General features: G+C 38.3%; 1 protein-coding gene across 1 annotated transcript in view; it reads right to left on the minus strand.

Moving 5' to 3' along the window:
- LOC135218162 (integumentary mucin A.1-like) overlaps positions 1–23841 on the minus strand; it is a 139249-nt gene that overhangs the window by 13621 nt on the left and 101787 nt on the right. The window contains exons 7-8 of the mRNA XM_064254312.1: positions 23483–23573; positions 1394–1501 (exon numbers count right to left, since the gene is read on the minus strand). Of these exons, the coding sequence (XP_064110382.1) occupies positions 1480–1501; positions 23483–23573 (113 nt within the window). The 3' untranslated portion in view covers positions 1394–1479. The remainder of the gene's footprint in view (positions 1–1393; positions 1502–23482; positions 23574–23841) is intronic.

Here is a 23841-nt window from a genome sequence, read left to right on the forward strand (position 1 = left end):
GTAGCCTAAATGTTAAACCCAAAGCAGGGATGTAGCCTAAATGTTAAGCCTAAAGTACAGATGGTTGAGTAGAGTATTGTGCCCTGTGCCTGACCTCAGAGTACTTCTGAATTTTTATTGTGATTTGTTTAGTCTGACAACCAAAGTTAGTGAAAGTAAAGCCTAAGTGCTGTAATGTCAAAGCTAAGAAGAGTTGAAAACTAAGAATTACAATCAAAATCATAAAAAGGTACATGAAGTCTAGACAGGTCTCTTTCCCAGTTGCTTGCAAATGAACAAAATTTAATCATTTTTATTGAAGTAGGATGTTAAGAACTGGTAATATTGCAATTACCACATATGAATCTACATATGTATTATAGAATACTGCAAAATACTGCATAAGGTGCTACATATGGAACGTAAAACTCAAGGCCAAAACTGCAATGTCTTCAAAAACAAAGCTGCAGTAACATTTCCAATTGACAGGATAAAAATTCAACAATATTTCATATAGACGTAATTTATAAATAGTCAACTATATATGGAAAAGCTCTCTCTCTCTCTCTCTCTCTCTCTCTCTCTCTCTCTCTCTCTCTCTCTCTCTCGTCTCTCTCTTCTCTCTCTCTCTCTCTCTCTCTCTCAAGCAATCTAATAAATGCTAAAAAAAAAAATTTTCAACAATTGCTTTCATACCATGGTATTCTTTCATTTGAATATCTAATATATTTTCATTGTGGATTTTGGTAAAATCAGAAAGTAAAAGGTATCCATTCTATTCAGCAAGGCCAAACAAATGGCTTGATGAATATATCAGATCTTTCAAAATAACACATTAATCTTCAGTATCCTGTATCACCTTCTTCGCTTTAGTGTATCACACAAATTAAATTCATATATAATGCATATCTTCAAATGACTTTGAAAAGATATGTGCTATATACAAATATACATGCTCTAAACTCAACTCTCTGGTTAGTAAACATACACTGGAGACTTTACTGAGGTAAATCATAAACAATAAATTTCTAAGATCAGTCAACCAAACCAATTTACAGTATGTAGTATTTCCAATCTACCGTTTTGAAGGGGCTGCTGCTACCATCCATTAACAACTGCTGTAAAGTGGCTTGATTAATGTTTTAGTGAGTCTACAAAAAAAAAAATCTTTCAATGGTAGGAGGGCAACCCAACAAAGATCTTCCAGTAATTATTAAGTTACAGTAGAATTACATATTTTGTCTTTTCAATACTTGACAAACTCCTGATAACATTGCTTCATGGGCACTTTCATATTAGTCACTATACACTATCCAGGCAATTAGGGATTTTTCATTAGACAGTCAAATGATAAAACACAATATCAGACGGAAAATACACAAGTCATTTTTCTCTTAAATATAGTTGTTCTCACCTTGGCATCTAAAAAGTGACCCTGTTGACTGATATTGAAGAATAACTTAATTTCTGTGTAGCAATTAGTGATGTCCACAGCCTCTTTTAGAAATCTATGTTGGTGACCCTGAAATTGAAGCTCTTTCTCTTGTATCGCTTTCAAATTCAATAACAATGTAATAAATAATTTTCACAAAAATGTAAAATATCAATCTACTCTACAGTGCTAATGCTTACAGTAAATGCTTTGGCTAGTTTTAAGGAACAGCAGTGTTTCCATGTGTACGTGCAACAACGGTATCATGCAGTTACAAAATGCGTGCATGTAAATGTGCAGCCATGAACAGTTTGTTGTTATAGGTGAATTAGGCTGTTCATTCAAGACTAATCATATGTGATTTTCTTCCACAGAGAATTATGTGCAACACCAGCACACTACAAGGGAACCAATTTTCAATTTATAAAATGGGAAATATTAAGAATGACACTTTGTATACATATTCAGTACACTAACAGGACAAAAACAAATACATCACAACCTCTTAAAAGTATTAAGCATAAATCTCAAACATTAATTTTTGTAAATAATCAAAATCACAGAGCTCTCTTTAATGTGGATGCCTAAAGCTGTAATTAAATTTACAGAGCTTTTCAAAAGATTTTGATAAATTATAGTTCTTAAAATACATGTTTAGGACCAAAACGTACAAAAATGTTGTATCTATGCAAAAATGGGCCAGTCAAGGTACAAAGAATGCAAAATTGAGTGTTTGAGTCCCTATGTATGGTAAATCTGGTTCTAAAGCAAGGGCATTTGGATCCAGGAAACTATCTAAAGGCTAGAAGAGCCACAAAATTAACTGACAAAGGATGCAAAACTAATCAGTAAACCATCAGCCTAAGATATTCTACACTTTAAAAATCTGTCTGAAAAGTCTGAACATAACCTGACAAACTTTTCAGCCATCTACAGCAGCATAGGGAAAATGGATTATATGTAGTAGTACCTTTTTAAGGAAGACTTATAAGAGGAAATCTGCTCTGCAGAATACATTTCTATAGACATTAGCCTGCCATGAAATAGTAACAAAAGCAAATAACATCCACCAAATATGAAGTAAATGTGATGTGCATAGCCCTCCAAAATCAAGAATAGGCACTATAAACAAACACATTGGCTTGCAAAGTTACTTAATGCAAAACTTATGCATGAAAAGACTTATGAAAAGAGTTGGGCACTACCAAAGAAACCTAAAACACATGCAGGTCTCAAAAATTAATCCAAACACCTGAGGAAATGGCTTAAACAATAAATTAAAATCTCCATACGTAATTCCTAAAATTCTATATTACTTATTTTGTCATGAATATCAGGAAAATGACATTTAAAATATCAAAACAAAGAAAATCTTTGTCCAGCAAGATGGGCGATGAACAACAGTGTGTTTGCCTCATTGGCAGTGAGGAAGAATGAATACTTTCTCAGGGTTGTTATGCAAAATATCAAAGGATATGTTTTCTTGGGGAAATATTTTTGGCTGATGACTTACTCATAATTCTTTTATCCTGTGTCATCTTGGGTATGTGATTGACAAGAAAGTCAACAACCTTGTAGCAAAATAACTACACTTAAACCAGTGAACCCGTAGTCAGTGACTCATGGGACTCGACCCAGCCTGAGTAAGTCCCTGTTTTAATTACCAAACACGCTCACTCCCTTGCTTTGTAACTGAAGACGTACACCAGTTGGAGCAATTATATGGAGAAAAAAGAAAGGTTTTAGAGGTAGAAACCTATTTCAAATTTTCTAAATATAACTAGAATTACAAACAAATTCTGTCTTCCAGGAGAAGGCAATTCAAGTCTTTAAATTCACCATCTGTCATCTGACTGATGATCAACATGAGGTTGACAAAAAGATAATAAACAGATAAATAGAAAATTAGCTTGAAATTTACAAAAAAATTGAATATGTGTCCATTTTTGTACGCTTCAGTGTAGCCTAAACAAGCCTGTAACTTATATAGAACCTTTTCATATCAACATGCTAATTATTACAGGTAAGAGATTAATGTATGGTAACGTTTAAGTTATCGAGTTTTTTTGTTTTGTTTGCAATAAATGCTTCATGAAAAATCATGATCATAATCACTTCTTGAAATATTGTGGGATTATCTTAAGAACTTAACAAGGATCAGCATTTGTGGATCTTCATGCTGACACAGTATCTTTTAAAATAGTAACACTTGGAAACAATGACACTAACTTTCTGAAATTCCTAAAATATATTAATCTTATTAAAAAATGTATACTACTCTTAATAACTGAATCTTTTGACAAGTGTCCTGCTCAGATAAAGCAGCAAAGTGTACACTACAACAATTGCAGTTTTGGTTTATGAAACAAAACATGACAAATTTTCTAAGACAATTTGTTTTTTCATAGCTACAAACCTGAGGTCTTATCAACAGGATAATTTCTAGCGCCTAGCTGGATCCAGTAGAAAAGTAGATGAAAGCAAGGAATCTTGTGGTATCTGGCAACGCATGAGTAGATCGGGTGAAGAGTGGTCAAACGCCGAACATCTACGCCAGTCTTTCCCAACTCAAGATGACTCAACAAAATGGGGCGGCTAGAGGCGGGCAGTATAACGTTAAGACCTCAGGTTTGTGGCTATGAAAAATACAAATTGTCTTAAAAAATTTGTCATTTGTTCATACACGAACAAACCCTCGGTCTTAACAATAGGATAGACTCATACTTGGAGGGAGGTATAAGACATCCTAGACTGGCTGGGGGCCTACCCGCCAGTCCAGCTCTCAAAAGAAATAGTTCTTAGAGAGGGACTGAAGCCCATTGAGAAGCTAGATACACTAAAATCTAACCATTCAGAACCTGAGAGACATACAATGATATATGGGATAACCATTGTCAAGGGAATCAAAAACTGTGACTGTCCAAAAAACAAACCAGGGCACTAGGGTTTGTAGTACTCCCGACTCCTCCTTGCCCAGGAGCGGAGCCTATGCTGCTAAATAGTGGGTAAGATATTGAACACTGCACGACCACACTACCAGTATGACTACCTCACTCACCTGTATCAGACCAGTCCAGCAAATGACGTGTCAATTCCTTAAACCGCCCGAAGGAAGAAGGAAAGGTACAAGAAAAAGAAGGAGGCCAGCCAACTCACTCATTCTCTCATCCACACAATCATCTCAGGTAAGGTACAAAGGTGCCCCGTTAAGGGCAACTATGAGTTACACAACCCGTTGGGCAGCCACCACAGGACCCAAGGAAAATGTGTCCATAGATCTGTGGGCAACATCCTTAAGATAGAAAGAGGTGAACGTGGACTGGCGTAACCAAGTACCAGCGCTCAGCACTCTATGTACAGCCAAGTTCTTTTTGAAAGCCAGAGAGGGACCAATACCCCTAACGTCATGTGCTCTAGCCTGCACAGACGTGGCGATGGAATCATCAAGAGTCAAGTATGCCTGTCTGATGACTTCCCGTATCCAAAAAGAGATAGTATTTTTAGACACCTCTTTCTTCATACGCCTGTACTGACAAAGAGCCTGCGCCAGCCCAGTCTAAGGTGCCGAGTCCTCTTAAGATAGTAACGCTGGGCCTGGACAGGGCACAACAAAAGCTCTTGAGCATCACCACCCACAAAGTCAGTCAGTGAGGGAATGGAGAATGAAGCGAACCTGTCATCATGCACCGAGGGACTTTGGGTCTTGGCCACGAACTCTGGAACAAATTCGAAGGACACTGACTTCCAACCCCTGGTGTGCTTCACCTCATAACTCAGACCGTGGAGCTCTCCTACCCTTTTGGAAGATGGCAAAGCCAAAAGGAAAACTGTCTTAAGCGTCACGTTCTTAACAGATGAGTGGCGCAAGGGCTCATATGGGCTCTTAGTCAAGCTCTTAAGCACCAAGGAAACATCCCACGTTGGGGGCTTGAGTTCTCTAGGAGAAGACGACTGCTCAAACCCCTTAACTAGCAGGGAAAGTTCCCAGGAAGAGGAGACGTCGATACCCTTCAGGCGTAACACCAAACTCAGAGCCGCCCTGTAGCCTCTAATAGCAGACACAGACAAACGTTTCTCATCTCTGAGGAAGGTTAAAAAGTCTGCTATTCACTGAATAGAGGTCGCGAGTGGAGAAAAAACCCGTTTACGACACCAATCACAGTAGATCGCCCATTTGCCTTGGTAAACCGCGGAGGTTGACTTCCTAAGACTGCTGGACATGTGCACCGCTGACTTCTGAGAAAAGCCTCTCTCTCGGAGGAGATAGTTGATAGCCTCCAACCGTGAAGAGACAGGGATTCTACTGACTGGTGGAACCTTTCTGCATGGGACTGACACAGATGCCGCCAAGGCGGAATCTCCCTCGGAATCTCCGACAACGATAGCCGATCTGGAAACCATTCCGCATGAGGCCACAGAGGGGCCACCAGAGTCATTCTGAGACCCTGTGAACCCAACAGCCTGTTCAGAACCTGATGAATCAAACAAAACGGAGGGAAGGCATACACCTCCAGGTTGTCCCAGGGATGTTGGAATGCATCTTCTGCCAATGCCAAGGGATCTGGGACCACTGAACAGAACACTTCCAGCTTCCTGTTGTAACGTGTCGCGAAAAGGTCCAGCATGGGTCTCCCCCAAATCTGGAAAAGCCTGTCTGCCACCACTTGATGAAGGGACCACTCTGTGCCTAAGATCTGATCCCGGTGACTGAGTTTGTCTGCGACCATGTTCCGTTTCCCTGGGATATACCGAATTGCAGATTGCCCACTGGTGAAGCTTGACGGTCAGGGCATGAAGCTGCTGAGAAACTAGGCCTCCCTGTTTGTTCATGTAGGCTACCACCGTGGTGTTGTCCGACATGAGAACGACAGTGACCCTCTACCATCCCCCGAAACTCCTTCAGACCCAGGAAAGCTGCCTTCAACTCCAAGACGTTGATATGCTGCTGCTTGTCCTCTAAACCCCAAACGCCTGAAGCGATGAGGCCACCTAAGTGCACTCCCCAACCTGCGAGGGAGGCGTCCGAGAACAGAAGGAAGTCTGGAGGGAGAGCGCGCAGAGGGACGCCCTTCAATAGATTCTGGTCGTCCAGCCACCAACGAAGGTCTTCTCTCACTTTCAAAGACAGTGGGACCTTAAACAGGGGAGAGTCCCCCGCCGGAGACCAGAATTCCCCCAGTCTCCATTGCAGAGACCGAAGATGGAGACGCCCATGAGGGACCAGCTTCTCTAGGGAAGATAGCACTTTGAGAGAAAGTTGCACGCCACGGCCCGCAACTTCTCCAATCTCTGATCCGACGGGAAAAACTCTCGCCACTGTCGTAACGATGACCATGCCCAGGTAGAGAATCCTTTGAGTGGGTACGAGGTTCGACTTTTCCTGGTTGACTAAAATGCCCAGGTCCAAGCAGAACTGAAGAAGATGATCCCTGTCTTGCAGCAGCTTTTTCCTGGAAACTGCCAAGACCAACCAATCGTCGAGGTACCTCAGCAAACGGATCCCCTGGGCATGGGCCCAACTTGACACGAGAGAGAAGACCATTGTGAACACTTGAGGGGCTGTGGTCAACCTGAAGCACAAGACTTTGAACTCGAAGATCTTGCCCGCCAGAGAGAAGCGAAGGAACTTCCTGGACATGGGATGAACAGGGATTTGGAAGTATGCGTCCTTCAAGTCTATCGACAGCATGAAGTTGCCTTCCCTCACGGCTGCCAACACCGAGCACGGGGTCTCCATCTTGAACCGTGTCTTTCTGATGAAGCGATTCAAGGTGGATAAGTCGATCACAGGCCTCCATCCTCCCGATGCCTTGGGCACCAAGAAGATGTGACTGTAAAACCCCGGGGATGGACGCACTACTTCCGCTATCGCATCCTTGTCCAGCATCTTCTGACCTCCTCCTGAAGAGCTAAGAACTTCAGAGAATCTGGTGGATACATCTTCCTGAGCTGCGGCTTGTCCGACAGGAGGAGAGAAGTCGAATGGCAACAGATCCCACCCGAAGGACATCTACCACCCACTTCTCTGGCCCGTAACACTGCACATTGGGCCAGCCAGGCACCCCCCCCACCCATGGCACAGGAGAGGGAGAGGCGCCCAACCTACCGACGGCCCCCTTGACCTCTGCTCCTAGGGCCTCTTCTTGGTTTAAAGGAACGAGAGCGAAAGGAGCGTTAATCCTGAGACTTGGGCTGTGACAAATGGGAAGGCCCTGCTAAACTCGAGGTCCTCAATGGCCTACCAGGGGACAATCTTCTCGATTGCTGCTAGACCGGGGGAGGAGGGGGAGCCAAACGTCTCCGAAGGCGGGGCTCTGATTTAGACACAGCCTGGTGCACCAGACGGTCCTTGGTGTCAGCCCAACGTCGGTCTATCTCATTGTCGAGTTCGGTCCGTGGAAACAAAAATTGCGATTCTAACAGGTCACCGTTCCTCAAGGCCAGCAAAGACTCGGTGTCGAGCGTCCCTCCTAACCAGAAGAAGATTAGCCCATAAATTGGCATTGAGGTGAGCCAAATAAGAAAACGCCTTGCCCCCCGGATTGCAAAAGACTGGCAAGTGAGGCAGCACTCACCAACCCATTAGGGGACCTGTCAGAAGCTATCTTGGCAATCACCACAGACCAGAGGTCCAGCCAAGAAACCGTCTGCAACATGGAGGCCGCCGTAGATTCCAAGGCTAAGGCATCTTGCAGAGATAAGGATGGAGCCACTGACCTCACCTGTTCCAAAGTCAAACCCGGCTTCAGGAGAATGACGTCTGGGTTAAGGTGGTGTGACAACAAAAATGCAGAGCTCGTAGCATAGTACTTCCTATGTCTTGTGAGAGGTGGGGGTAGGAGTTTGGTAGAGCCTCTAGAGCGAAGTGAACCGTCCCGGTCAGAAACAGAGGCGTTAACCTTCTGCAAGACCGACTGAACGTGCCCTGACAATGGCAGCTGGAGAGACGATTTGGGGTCCTGAGCAGCTCCCACCAAGGCTGCCAAGCAAGAAGGAGTGTAGGACGACCGATCCTGAGTCCTACTTTCCAAATTGTTGAACCCACAAATGAGATCAACAACCTCCGAAAAGGAAGACACAAACTCCTGTGTCCCCTTCTTCTTGCTCTGGCACCGGCGACCGACAACGAGAAGGATGTGTAGCCTCCTTTAACACCTTTTCTTCACCAAAATTCACAGAAGGGTTAGTAGGCAAACAGTCTGAAATCTCTACTAGCCTATCTGGGCTGGGTCCAAGCGTCAGCCTCCGAGACGGACCCACTGAAACATTAGGCACATCACTACCTCAACAGGTGACTCCAGACAGCCATGAACAGACACGGGTGTGGCAGCCTTATGTACGTGAGACCGGGGGGAAACTCGAGCACTCGAGATTGACGGAGAATCCCTTATAGTGGAAGACTTGGAAGCAAGCAAACTCTCTGGCTGCACCACCTCCATGCTCACTTCCTTCAACCTCTTGACAGGTGCCTTCAGGTCTTTATGGCGACGAATAGGCCTGGGAGAAGAAGGGGCACTACCATCACGTGCACGGACGGGGGAGGTTGCCACACGCTCGCGATGTGCAAGGACGGGGTGGAGGGGTGGGGTGGTTGCACGTACGAGGTTCGGCGGCAAAGCAACCCCTGCAGAACACACAACACTAACACTGCCCTAAACCACAGTACTCTCGGGAACACATCCGTGCTGTTCCTCCCTCGGCGGCGAAGGAAGGGCAAGGTCCTTAGCCTTCCAATGCCTAACACGCCCACGAGGCGTAGAGGGAGAAGAGGGAGAGGGAGACAGCACCAGCTTCTTATGCGCACTCTTCTCGGAAGGTGGGGACGAAGCAACGCGTTTCCTACCAGTCCTCCCAACCGATAAGGCAGCCAACTTCACATCTAAAACAGAGTCCAGCCTCTGAAGCACCGCCTGGCATATGAGCTCGGACTGATATGCCAGAGAAGGCTCCGAAGACAAGGAAGGGAGATGTTTCGAACTGGGCGGCAGAGATGACGGCTCAGAGGCGACTGGAAGATACGTCATCGATGAAAGTGACTTCACAAGCGGCGGTGACGTCACGATCTCCCCTCTGAGCGAGGGGGAAAGAGACGCCATTGGCAGAGGAATACACAAAGATGGGCCCGTGACGACAACAATGGGGCTGACGCCGCAGCATCACTCCGAGACAAGGCAGCCGCAGCCGGCGGAGCAATACAAGATGGCCGACTGCTCCCTCCCGTGGAGACGAGGCCTGGAGGGGTGGGGGGGATGGCCTGGTTGGGTGCTGGGGAGGGGGGTTGCGAGCCTCCTCAAAATGCACTAGCAACCCCCCCAAAAGGATGGGGTACCCCCTAGCCCAAGCGTCTTCCAAATCGCCACCGTTTTGGACGCCTACGACTCTGGAAGAGAAGAGAATGATGAAAAAACCTCACCCATCTCGGGAACCGAAAAAACTCCCGAAGAAGAGGGGGCTACATTACAAATAATACCCTGGCGACCTCCCGATACTTCCAAATAATACCCTGGCGACGTCCCGATACTTCCATCGACGGATCAATGGAAGAAAAGGAAGGAGAAGCAGGGGCAACGCTACTATGGGGGTTGACTACTGTGGAAGACGAAACATCGGGAATAGGAGTAAAGCCCTCCCAAGAAGGAAGAGTGGAGACTCTCTGACGTTCCCTCTTACCATGAACCTTCCTCCACTGCTCCAAAGGCCATGCCCGGCATTCCGTACAAGGATTTGTAATCGTACAAAAATTGGAACGGCACCTACTGCAAGTGATGTGAGGGTCCGTCGCTGACGAAGCCAAGAAACAAGAACAGGGAAATCCAGGAATTCCGGGGCACCAACGCTGATGTCGAGAAGGAGCAGAAGCCATAATATTAGGCAAAAAAACCCACACAAACACACAAAAGGAACGAAATGGGCAAAAACTGGGAAAAGGCCAAGAGGAAAAAACCCACTCTCGTCCCAAGGCGGTAAAGAAAAGACTGGCATAGATGTTCGGCGTTTGACCACTCTTCACCCGATCTATGCATGCGTTGCCAGATACCACAAGATTCCTTGCTTTCATCTACTTTTTTACCGGATCCAGCTGGGCGCTAGAAATTATCCTATTGTTAAGACCGAGGGTTTGTTCGCGTATGAACAACTAAAATTTGTTTAATTAACTCTAGATGCAGTGTCAATGTTTATGTCAGTGTGTACAGATAACAATCATTTGTTTTATTACTATGTAAACACTTAACCTGTATCATGGAAAATGTATCCATATCGTGATGGAGGTATCTTTCATCATGCAATACAGGGTTTTCTCAGAAACGTAACACTGTGGCAAATTAAAGGACACTGCTTGAGGGAAGCATTAGGTTTCAATTATGGGAGGGTAGTATCAAAACTGAACTTTGTTTTTTTTTAATAAATGCCATGAACAAGAATACCTTGTATAAAAAACATAATTTTCAGGAAAGCAGGGTCAATAAGTTCTATTTCACACTTGATAAATACATTAATTACTGGAACAATGTGTCACATTAGACATTAACTAATGTCAGGGAAAAACTGCATATAGAAGTGGTTAAATAAATGTTCCTATGATACCTAGTTCCTTCATTCTATGTGCAATTCTTTGCTTCACATATAAGTTTGCTTCAGCACATACCATATTATCATAAAAGTAATTTCAAGTATTTAGAAATGACTGCTGATCAACACAAAGTAAACATTAAAGAGACAGACTACAAAGTTGTACATAGGTATGTATAAAGCATAATAAAAAATAATTTATATTAACTTTGAAATCATTAAAATAAATATTCTAGGAAGAAAAATTCTCTAAGGCTAGAAAGTCACTATATGATTAGATCTAAATTAAGTACAAAAAGAAAATGGCTACAGGAATACAGAGTACAGAGGAGCATCATGCTAGAGACTTTTCATCCAGGATGGTATCTCTGGGAGGTATATTCAATATAAAACAAATCAAGTGGTCGAGGAGTGATGTCTTATACAATATTAACTAAGATTAAGGTGGCAATAAGTAAATCTCTTCATACTTAGCTAACATACAGTTATATAACTGTGCTGAATAATGCTTTAAACATAATGTACAATGCTTCACACACACACACACACATTTATTTCCCTTTACTTCCCTAAATGTAATGAGTCCCATGCTCTTTCTGCCTGAAATCCTATCAGGTCTAACTCTCATCTGTCACCTTTTTAAGTGATTTCCTGGTCATCAGAAAAGTCCTATTGAAATAAGAAAACTACAGAAAAAAAATAAAACACTGACCACCAAATACTTTATGCGAACACAGCTTTGATTACATGTAGTATATATAAAAATATGTGGTGATCATAAATTTATACTGGTATTTTCTAGTTTCCTTACTTCAAGCACAAATAAGTGCATATTAAAATTCCTAACACAGATATCCGACATAAAACTGCAAGTTACGTTCGTTCCATGTAAAATATACGAACAAACTTCTGCTCAACTGTGGAGGTACTGTTCACCACATAAAGTAGGTACATAACAGCCTTCTGCAGTGGAAGTGCAGACAAAAACAAAAGCCTCTAATTGCATGTATACAATGAATACAGTAACACAAAACAAACATACGACTTTAATTTATTGTAAGAGAATTTGAGCTTAAAGGAATTTGTCTATGACCAAAGCTAAGGTTATCAGAATACACTAGTCATCAATAAGCACAGTTTCTGAGCACTTTCAACAATATAATCTCTGACCACCTGATGACAAAATCCTGATGAAATATATTTTTTAAAATATGTGAAATCAAAGTAATGTCTATGCACTTGTTCTGAACTACACAACTGTTTGATCTTTTGATCTATTATGTATTACCCACTTTAGAATACATTACTAGTCAGATAAGAAACCAAATCCATACAGAAGATACAGTTATGAAGACATAATAGATTTTTTAACATAAGGAGGCTATAAAAGGCAATTAAGTTACTTGAAAGAAGTACTGTAATGTGATTACTAGAAGTTCTTGGTGAACTGAAAAATTGCAACAAATCATTGTACACGAGAAAAAATGGATTTCATCCAACCAACCCAGAAGCTAGAGATAATACAAGTTTTTTCCACTCTCCCATTACAAAATTATCTTCCAGTATTGAAAGTAACAGTAAAAATGCATTTTGCAAAGAACTAAACAAAAACGCAAACACCTTATGCAGCAGCATGCCTCCAGTAGCTATGCCCAGGTCAAATTTCAACTGATGTTAGCAGAAAATGGAAATACTAAAAAATTCTTATAATTTTTAACAGATTCTTTTCTTCAGTATATTAATTCTTAAAATGTTTATGAAGGCTGCAAAACAGTTTTACATAAATATCTGTGCAATAAAAAAGCACCTTAAAGTCATCAAGCAACAATGCTTCAGATTTAAAGTTCTGTACTGTTTTACAATTGCACTGACTACAGCACAAGTATTTACACAAGATTTGACTTTCATGAAAAAACAGTTTTTATAGTTTGAGATTTCATACATCCACGGGATTAAAACAGAAAATTAATAATGCTGATCAAGGGGGCATGGTAATATCAGCAAAATCTAAGGACACACAAAATCTCCCAAAATAAAACTTGTGGTATCTAAGCAAAATATTAAAAAATTTAATGCAAAGCATTCTGGCAACACTCACCAAAGCTAGGTGTTCAAATATAACCTAACAAATGCCACATATTGGGCATTAATGACTTCTTTGGTAACAAAAGGTATTCTATAATAAAAATCCAATTATCAAAATCTATTATACTACACTTTTCCCCCATACTATTATCCTACCCTTTCTGAGCACTGGATTTTTACCAGAAATTTAATTTGTAGGTTGCCAATGGCAGAAAGACGTAAGTAGAGGTCCCACATCTAATGACGAATAATAACCACATGAGAAATTTTAAGGCTTTTTTCTTCTATTGATGAATATACTGCACTATTCTGGGTAGTAGGTATGTACATGTAAAACAGACAGTTTGTATTTATAGAGATTATTTCAAATTGTGTATATTCAAATGCAACACTGAAAAATATAAGTTAGAAGGCAATAAATTTGTCTTGGGATGTAAAATAAGAATTAAATTCAACAGAATAGCAAACAACAATTTTTTATGGAATACTGCCTAGATATTATAAACAGCTTACAAACACTGTGAATAACAAAAGGAAAGCTGTGTAATCATCAAAGTTAGCTCAAAATCAGATTAGTCATTTAGGTACTACCCTCTTACATAATTCATCTTTTATATTCTATCCTCATTGCCTGGAAGCAACATTTTAATCAGCTTTAGTTTTTTTTTTTTATTATTTACTCTTCCATTCCAATCAATGCAGAAATTCTTTATAGACAAATTAGTTCCAGGAAGGTTAATAGTGGCAAGTAGGTTTCAGTGGTTGCATACTAAGTTATTAACAATATTATTTAAGGGGAATAGCAAATTAAAATCAGGTGCCTGAGGTAGTAGGAACAAAATTTTGTTAAGCCCATGATGATTCAGCAATATCTTCAATCATTAGGCACTCAAGAAACATAACATCAGATTCATTAAACATGAGAAATTCTACTATTTCACCCAAACTTTCATTATAAAAACCTGTGACAAAAGCAAATTGGTTAGTACTTTTAGCTATTGCAAATATGCGATCACAACTTTCAAGCAAAAAAAAAAAAAAATAATAGCCTTAGCCTCAAAAAAACAAAATATTCCTAGTCTTATCCTTTAGACTAGATAAAACTCTTTAGGAAGGAACAACCAACCTAATCTTTTCAAGCAAGTAAAATTATTCAGGAAATATTACATGTAGCCCATCATGAGATAAAGAGAAAGATAGGTAGGTTAATATGAGATAAATTGGAATTTCTTTTACAGAGAGAGAGAGAGAGAGAGAGAGAGAGAGAGAGAGAGAGAGAGAGAGAGAGAGAGAGAGAGAGAGAGAGAGAGAGAGATTAATCAGATAAATTAGAATTTCTTTAACCTAACTGAAAGGCAACCATTTTGAAATATTTTACCTTTATACTTCAATAATGAAATACATACAGTATTATCTCAAAATAATAATGCACTTTTCTAATTGAGTAATCTCTGTGTGATGGATATAAGCAAGTCTGGGGTATCTGTTAGCAGCAAATGTCTGTTGAGTGATTTGCCTTTTGTGTTACTTATAAAAAGAACATTTATTTTGTGAATGAAAATTAATGGTGATAACTCATTTTCTGAATGGCATTAGCTATTCTAATTCATAGCTGTGCTCTCAGAAAATGAAGATAGCTTTTTTAACCTTATTTCTTCATGTTAGCTTATTCCAGTAAATTTGATTAAAAGATATAAATTAAAAGATTTCGACACCAAGGAAACTTAATACTTCTTACGAGAGTTAAATTTCAGCAGTTTGGGTCTTTCATCAAACCGCCTTCGTTATTATTGTACGGCCTCATATTTTTCATCTATTTCATTACTTTATGTCCTTAGTTCAATAATTGTCAAGGCAAAGCAAGTTAAAAATATTTTCACTAGATTATGAGTAGTATATTATATACAACTGATTTTCACTGCTGAGTGCACCAGGCACATTTTCACTGACCAAGTGAAGAGGAAGCATTTCAAAAAGAATGTTCCTATTTACAAAATCACTTTTCTTCTGTTTGTCATCACGCCCATCTGCTCAGCGACAGTGCTAGTATCCAGAGATGGTCTCTATCATCGCTTTAGGGAGTAACACTCTACAGCCAATTTGCCTCCACTGCTTCAGCATTACTATCTGATTACTACTCCACTAATTACCAAGAACTTTTTTAGGCAATATTTGCTTTCCAGTCACTTGTTACTGTTAAGGAATAAGAAATTACACTTATATGTAAAACTCCAACAGTTTTAGATAATGCAATACCAAGGTTCTAAGCCATTTTTATTTAAGGTATATAGCTGCTCAAGAATCCAAGCCCGTTTGGTACAAAATTTTTGAACCACGCCAACTTTTAACTTTAGGCCTCTTTAATACCAAGGACAGTAGTTGTGCCATCACCAATGATCCAAACAGTGGTCAAAACCAGGTCAACATTCCAGATTATTGAGTTCAGACCCTGAGGGTGATCCTTTGGTAGGGGTGTAAGAATACTACCCACCATAGGTCTTGCATGTTATGCGTGTTATAAAAGGTAACTAAAAGGAGAGCTGCTGCCTTGCAGTCTTACTTTTAAGTAAAAGGCTAGGCCCACTGCCAATAACTGTGGAAACTGCTGCTTTGCAGTTTTGCTTATCAGTAAAAGGCTAGGCCCACTGCCAATCATTGTGGAAACTGCTGCCTTGCAGTCATACTGTAGTAAAAGGCTAGACCCACTGCCAATAACTGTGGTTGATGATAGCAAGGCCATGAAGTTGTGAAAAATTCCTTTGCCAAACAATAAACCATGCCTGATCCTCAATGTAGAGGTAACATGGGAAAGAAGAGGAGGAGTTCAGATCCTGAAGGTAGTAGCAGTTCTGGTATTCCAGTTCCAAAGTTCTTGTCAAAGGCATGCTTATAGGACAGAAAGAAGTTCACCTTCTGATCTTCTAGACATCAGAAAATTTATTATCAAGAGACTTGCAATTTATCTTTCTGAAGTTGTGCACAGACTGACTTTCCAGTCCTATTAGCCTCCATTCCGCATGTAACCAAAAAGTAAGGTCAGTCATATCTGACAAGCCAACCACAATGCCTTTTAAGAAATTTTGGGGGACTGAATGACCAGTTATGTCACTGGGCATTAAGCATTTTCATCAAACCAAGTAAGGTGAACACTAATATATTTTCATGACAAGAACCATGCTATTCTTTAGCCAGAATTCTTAGTTCCTGCAGTCTAGAACAGACACTTAAAAAAATCATGAAGATTTAGGACATGATTTAAAGTTCCAGAACTTTCACTTGACTACTTAGTCCTTCTCTCACCATGTCAGAAGCAAGCTTTAGGACCTTCTTTACCTCATAAACATGCCTGGGAACTTTCTGGTTTAAGAATACACCATACACCAGCATCAACAACATTTCTAGAAGCAGTACAGCATCACTTAAATCTATACTAGAATAAATCTTTGTGTTTGAAGTTTTTTTGGCAATATCGTCTGAGCAGTCTTTCATATGCAGCCAAAGCAACCCCTAAACCATAAAGATATTTGAGACTCCAGTTTTACCTAAAAAAAAATGGAACTCTTCATGTGGTAACCTACAACTTACTGGAGATTTAACAAAATAATCTAAACAAAATGTGTAAAAACTTCAACTGAAAGCAAGAAAAATATTTACATCTAGAATGTTAAATAATGGAGTTCAGGAGTAATAAATTAATGATGACAAGCTGTCAAATTAATTTATGTCTAAAATATTAAGTACTAGGCCTATAAATCACTATCTTCATTTTGATGCAAGCCACCAAATGTCCAACAAGGATATACAACAAAAGAGAAACTGTCATAGACATTTACTCCAACTAGAGGTATTTATGCACCAAATCTAATGAAAAAACAGATGTGCTGGCTACAAGAAAAGTTGCCATACCAATGGGCAAAGATGCAAAGACAGCCAAATTGAAAGCCTGCGTATTAAATATAAACCATACTGAAGCTTGTAAATGTTTTGCCAAAGTATTTCCTCTTTATGACTATATATAAGTATATCAGGAATTTTGACAAAACCTATATTAAAAGAAACATTAACAACCTTAAATAGCAAAATACGATCAGTTTTTAAGCAAGATGCACTTAAACATTACCATCAAAACCCAGGTGCACTGTCTGACAAGGGGTTGATTAAAAGAATAAGGAAAAGTAAATCTTGAACAAAACAAGAATGTAAAAGAAATAAAAAAATGGGACAATCTCTTCAAATTGTATTTTTGCAAATATAAATGCATATTACAAAGGAAAATACTACACTTTAGAATATTCAATATTTCTCATAACAGTTCATTAACAGTATTAATACAGAAATTCATTTCAAACATATACATTTATACAAATACTGTTCAAGCATTGTACATAATAGACCAACTCCAAAATGAATCAGTTACCACTACCCATGAGATATATTGGAAAAAATATACAAAACTATTAAAAAATTTACCAATATTAAAGATAATCCTTTGCACCTTTTAACCCTCGTAAGTGTTCATCTATATTATATACACCGTGGGTAAGTTCAAATAATGGAACTTACACCATAAATGGAAGAAATCACAAAAAATTTAATGGACAGAGAATATGAGTTTCAAAAATCTCTCCTCCATGAAGTTAAAATGACATTTTTAACATTTCAATATTTGGTTCCCTAACAAACTTTTCAATCAGAAGCAAGCTTTCTAGATTTTCTTTTAAAATTATCTCATTCCAATTTTGGGAACTATACTCTGTTTTTTTTCATCTGTCCATCTGCCTGTGGTGTTTTTGTGTGGCAACACTGTGTCCCGGGCTTTAGATAGTTACGCTATGTGTAAGTTCTTTAGGTAAATTCAAAACGGATATCTGGGTGTACATTGCAACTGAAAAGTGTTTTAATAATTTACTGTATGCGAATTACACCGTTAATATTCGAAATAGGATATTATTATAATCGTTGAATGTAAGCTGAATGTGACTATCTAAAGCCCGGGACGCAGTGTTGCCATACAAAAACACCACAGGCGGGTGGACAGATGAAAAAAAACAGAGTATAGTCATTATTATTACTATTATTAAAAATACACGTAATGGGAAGGAAATATAAACAAGATTTTTTTTATTAGAGTAGTTCATGTTACTTATCAAAGAATGGTTATTAAACGATGTCTTTTGTCAATAATGAAAAAAAAAAAATCCAGCAAGTCTGGGACATCTGGAATATAATCTTCCTTGCGACGATTCCACGAGAAACTTGTAACATTTACACTGACTTTAACTGCATTAACAATCCTAAACAACTGTAGACTTTGGTTGATTTTGTGATCCTAGTCAATCCTGTTCTTATACTATGATATTTGCAAAACCTGCTAACAGATATCATTAAAAAAAGAAAATTTTACCAGCACAGTAATTTAGTGGACACTTGAGACAGAATCAGTTACAAAAGTTGCAAAACTAAATCTGTCTTAGATTCGGAGAACCTTTGAGAACCTACTCTAAGCAAAATAAAAAGACCAATAGTACAAGAAAAAGAGTGTAATCACCCTCAGGTGAAACTGGTAATCTTGATCAATATTGTCATACCACCAATAAGTGTTCATCTCCAATGATTTTATCTTCCTCTTCACTTATACCTATATACAATTGTAAGTTTGGGCTTGCATTAATAATAGGAAATCATCACAGACAGTATGTATCACAGGCTGATGCACAAAACAGCACTTTAATCTGATTAAGGCAAGGCAAATTGAGGTTACTACTAATCTACATACTGTATTTGATTAGCTTTATAAGGTTAGGGTACTACTCTATCACATTCAATGTTAATGCAACTTCATCTTACAGTTTGATGTGTAATCTACTGTACATTTTGGTTCATTACACAGTCTGATAAGCAACATGGATAAGACAAAAGCTCGGTACAACAGCAACTCAGCATCAAGATGATCACCAAAGTTTACCAAGGGCTAATTTCCAGAAGCACTGTTGTCAATATGACAATACTGAATCTTGATTAGGTGGTTACTTAACAGGTATCTAAGATAGTATTCACTTATGAGCTAGCTTACTTTCCAACAGGTATACCTCAATGATTGCCTCCCCAAAACCTTCATTATTCCTAAATAAATCTTTGTATAACTAGAACATGTTACAAGTGATATACTAAAATCTGTAATATACCTACAGTCCTGCTTCAGATCTATCATATCACTTCTCTTGAATACTGTACAGATTCTTTAGTGCTTCCTTGAAAATTATTCTTGTGCAAAAGTAAAATAAAGCACCAACAATTATGAGCTGAAAAGATGCTCTACCCCTCAAAGACAATGCTACTTTTGAGTCAGAATTATCATGTGGAACAAAATTTTGCCTCCTGGTTACATTATCCTTATTATTGTTAATGTATTATCACCTATTTTTCCCATCCAAAAAGTGAAATTATCAACCCTAAAACAATTATTGTAAATATCTAATAAATTACTATTAAAAACTATTAACTAGATATACTCTGAAAACAGATATTCTAATAGTCTTCAAGATATATGACTTCACAAACTGCCATTCACTCTTGGCTAACCAGTCATATGAACAAAATTCTAATATCACAAACTGTAAATAAAAGTTTTGTGATAATGCTGAATTCCACAATGAACTTAGAGGAATGGGTCACCTGACATCCATAGAACATCCATAGGACCAACTAGTGGCAGAAAGACATCAGTGGCACATTCGTTTTGAAATGAAGACTATACCCATCATAAAGCCCCTCTAACTTCCTTTGATATAATTTTCCTTTCAGCACAAAGTATGCCATTTAAAGGAATAACTTTTTTTTTGAGAACAGAATCCTCTTGATTTCTCAAATGGGAAATCGAAAATCACAGCTCTAACAAGGAGTTCAATGCAGTTTGAGAGCCAGCAGCAACAGAGCCCTTGGTCCTGACAGCATCCCATACCTTCTGACTTCCTACCTAACCAAATTAAAGTGAATCCAATATATTTCAATATTACAATCAGGTTAATAACATACTTTGGGACCTGTTGTGCTCAAGGATTTTTCAACCTGTTGATGATTTTTACAGCTCAGATAGTTTTTTCTGTCACTTGAAATTATGTATTTCTGTTGCAATGAATCATACCTTGTGAAGTTTCAGCAGACTGTTCTGCTTTCAGGCACTGGTATGAAAAAAGAAATAAAAACCTAAATTTATTTGTAGACATTAAAATCCCCTACTAATTACAACTGTCCTATAATTATTATTGGAGTTAAAACAATTGTATTAATTTCGTAGCTAACTAAGCACACTACATAAAATTAACAGTACATTAGCAAATTGTCAACAGTTGAAAAAGTGCTTTTCAAAGTGACAATATCACATGGGTCTTATTTTGTGCTGCTCCTAATCTGCCTTCTTGATAAAATGAAGATGTGGGTAAAACTGATGGTCTTGTGTTTTTTACATAATGAAAATCTTGTAAAAGTAGCTGCAGCCATTTACGAAACATTACCTAACCCTTGGATGAGGTAGCCATTTCTCAGGGTTCCTCTTCTCGGAACTAAACACCAATTTTCCTTGCTGAAAAACCAAGGTTCAGGAAACCAAGTTTCAATTCCAAAGACGAAGCCCAAGGAACACCTACTGCTCCAAGGAAAGTGGCAACCATACAAATCCTTCTTTTTATATATAGTATTGTATTTAGAGATAGATATCCATATATAGTTACTTTTGAGACTCCATATCCATCATCTCTTTAATCCTATATTTTTATTATTTTTTATTTGATTTACAGCATAATCTTCATTGCTATTTCTTATTTTATTTCCCGATTCCATAAGATAAATGTTACAAACACATCTTTACATATGGATCTACATTATGAGGCCCTGCCATATTAGTACTGGTGATACAAACTACATTTAATACATTACTAATTGCATTCACTTTTGAGAAAAGTTTTTTCAACTTTCATATATATTTAAACTTACACTTCTCTCATGTGGAAGATAACTGCCGAAATGAGATTTGAATCTTTGATGTACAGTATTTCAAAGAATGTATAGTTTTTCCTAAATGATGGCTTTATTTGTTGTAAGTTAGGACGGACACAATTTTATTTATTTTTTTTTTTTTTTTGCATGAGTAAAATTCTAATTTTCAGTTCAAGTCTACATAACGAATCTATTAATTACTCTGCTACAGACATAACGAATCTATTAATTACTCTGAATTGCAATAAAGTTCTTTATCAATTATTAGAATTGTATTTAAATTCTTATTCAACTGCAGTGCCTCCACTGGGAATTTATCACATGGGGAACTTTGGTCCTATATCACATACTGGGTTACAACCCTTATGGGTCACTATCTAGGAAAGATCCCACATTTATAACTGCCCTTGGATAACCACCTTGAATAACACTTGACGTCTTGACTTGAAGATTAAAATGACATTAAAACTTTCCCCTCCCTCAACCAATTGTTACTTCAACTTAATCTAGTCCCAAACCTAACTAAATTTAAGTATGCCTATGGTAATTCATGATTAACTTTCTAATTTTACAAAAAAATTCAAACAAAAATAATTTTTGAAGGCATTCGTTCATCAAAGAGGAGTGAAGTGAATGGATAAGAATTACTAGGTATAAAGTATTACAGGGAATTAAAGGAACCTTAAGTGGACCTATCAGAATAAATATGTGGTATGCACTACCCTCTAAAGGGAATCCTGTCTTTCGCTAATGTAATTTATAATTCATGATCAAAACTATCAAAATCTTTAAAACATTAGCCCAATTTTTCAACTTACAATATAGCAACACCAATTCTGCAAATAACCTTTAATCTGCATATGGCACATTATGCACTGCCTCCTGCAAGGATGGTATTGTCCATAACATGTAATTTTAAGTTATCTTAATTCCTAAAAGCATCCAAGCATTCTACTTTTCCAACTTTTGTCCCTTTACTGCATTTACTAAGAGTGATATACAATGAACTATTGCTTCACTAATAATATAACGACTTCACAATCTTGCCCACTCAAATAAAAAAAAAGTTCTGAGGCACCTGTTATCTATAAATAAAAAAACAAAGAATAAAAAACCAACATACATGTCTTTCAACTAGAAAAAAATTGTTAAAACTTCATTGACTTACTACTTTTTCTACAAAACTGAAGTAATCTGACATAACTCAACTATCTATTGATATTCCTATTAAAAAGAAGTATGGCAAACCAAATATCAACAAAAATACTACCTGTATTAACCTAATCAAACATTAAAGTTCCACTAGGATACATCAACAAAATTTACGACAATGACTAACAGTCCTGGTATGCAAAGAAAAAGCTGAGAGTTTCTAAGGAAAGTCAAGCCACAAATGTATTCTATCCTCATAGTTTCAAAGCCAAATCATATATAATTCAATCACAGTGATGGCTCAATTAAGGAAGAAGTATGGGATTTCACAAAGAAATAACCACTAATGAAAATGTGAACTTGCAAAGGCAGAGAGCACACAATTAATCTTGGAAGCTACCTTATGCCACAAACCAGGAATGGAGAATCATAAAATGGACACTTAAATTTTTCCTAAAATGAGATCTACAGGAACAATGAAAATTCAAAAACGTTGATAGATACATGGCTAACAAGTCTTATTCATTTTGTAATTGAATTCAAAAATGTTGATAGATAACATGGCTAACAATTCTTATTCATTTTGTAATTACAAAGTTACGGACAACTCAACAGCTACTGTAAGCTTACTGGAATTCCCCACGCCATCCCCCAAAACTACTTAAATTTCACAAAATTGTTCAGCAACCTAAATATAGCTTAAAAGGAAAAGGTAGCTAAATAATTCTGAAATCCTTTTAGTACTACTATTAAAAATCTTGTAACAAGAACATATCATTTAACCAGTTAGTTAGGGTTTTGGGAATTTCCAAAATAGATTTTGAGCTGTCTTCATCCAGCATCTTAAAGAAAACTCTAAATAAGAGAAGTAAAAAAGACCTAACAAACCAGCATTGCCAAGTACGCTATTTCAAAACTAGTGAAGATTCAATTTCCTTCTACAGTACTTCAAAGCTACATAGGATATGAATTTCTGCTATACCTTGGATCATGAAAAAAAGCTATATCATGTCCATATTGGCCACTAACCCATGAAATAAAAGAGCACTGTAACAAGATAACACACTGCTCTACCCAAAGATCCATCAATAACTATCTATACATCACATAATTCTACCACAGTCATTGTGAAGCCTCGCCGAGATAACATCCCATGAGTCGTAGATCCAATTTGGACTATCACAGTTGTGCGAGAAAATTGTGATCATATAACAGTGAAGGACGGCTGGCAAACAGGCAGCATCGCAAGGCAAGCTTCACTCTACTTACAGTGTGTGATAGCTGCGGCCATTTCGGGACTTGTAGAAGTGCCAAGCTGCATAAGCAACAGCTACTATTGCAATAGCTAGAACCATGCCACCTAAACAAAAAAGAAATAGCATTCCATTATGAAAGACTTCTCAGTTAATTTTAATGATTACAAAGGTACATGTCCCATGAAGAAAGGGCATTTATACTAAGAAAAAACTTAACTGTATAAAGGCACTAGAAACTCAGTATACAGAACCATTTGCAACATTAACTAGAACTTTTTATTTATTAGCTATAGGCATTTACATTTGCTAGGTAAGGATCTTCAGTACTGACAAACTTTAAATATTCTGATCATATTGCAAATGCTCTAAATA

This window comes from Macrobrachium nipponense, chromosome 9 (genome assembly GCF_015104395.2).
Source record: "Macrobrachium nipponense isolate FS-2020 chromosome 9, ASM1510439v2, whole genome shotgun sequence".
NCBI classification, from domain to species: Eukaryota; Metazoa; Arthropoda; class Malacostraca; order Decapoda; family Palaemonidae; genus Macrobrachium; species Macrobrachium nipponense.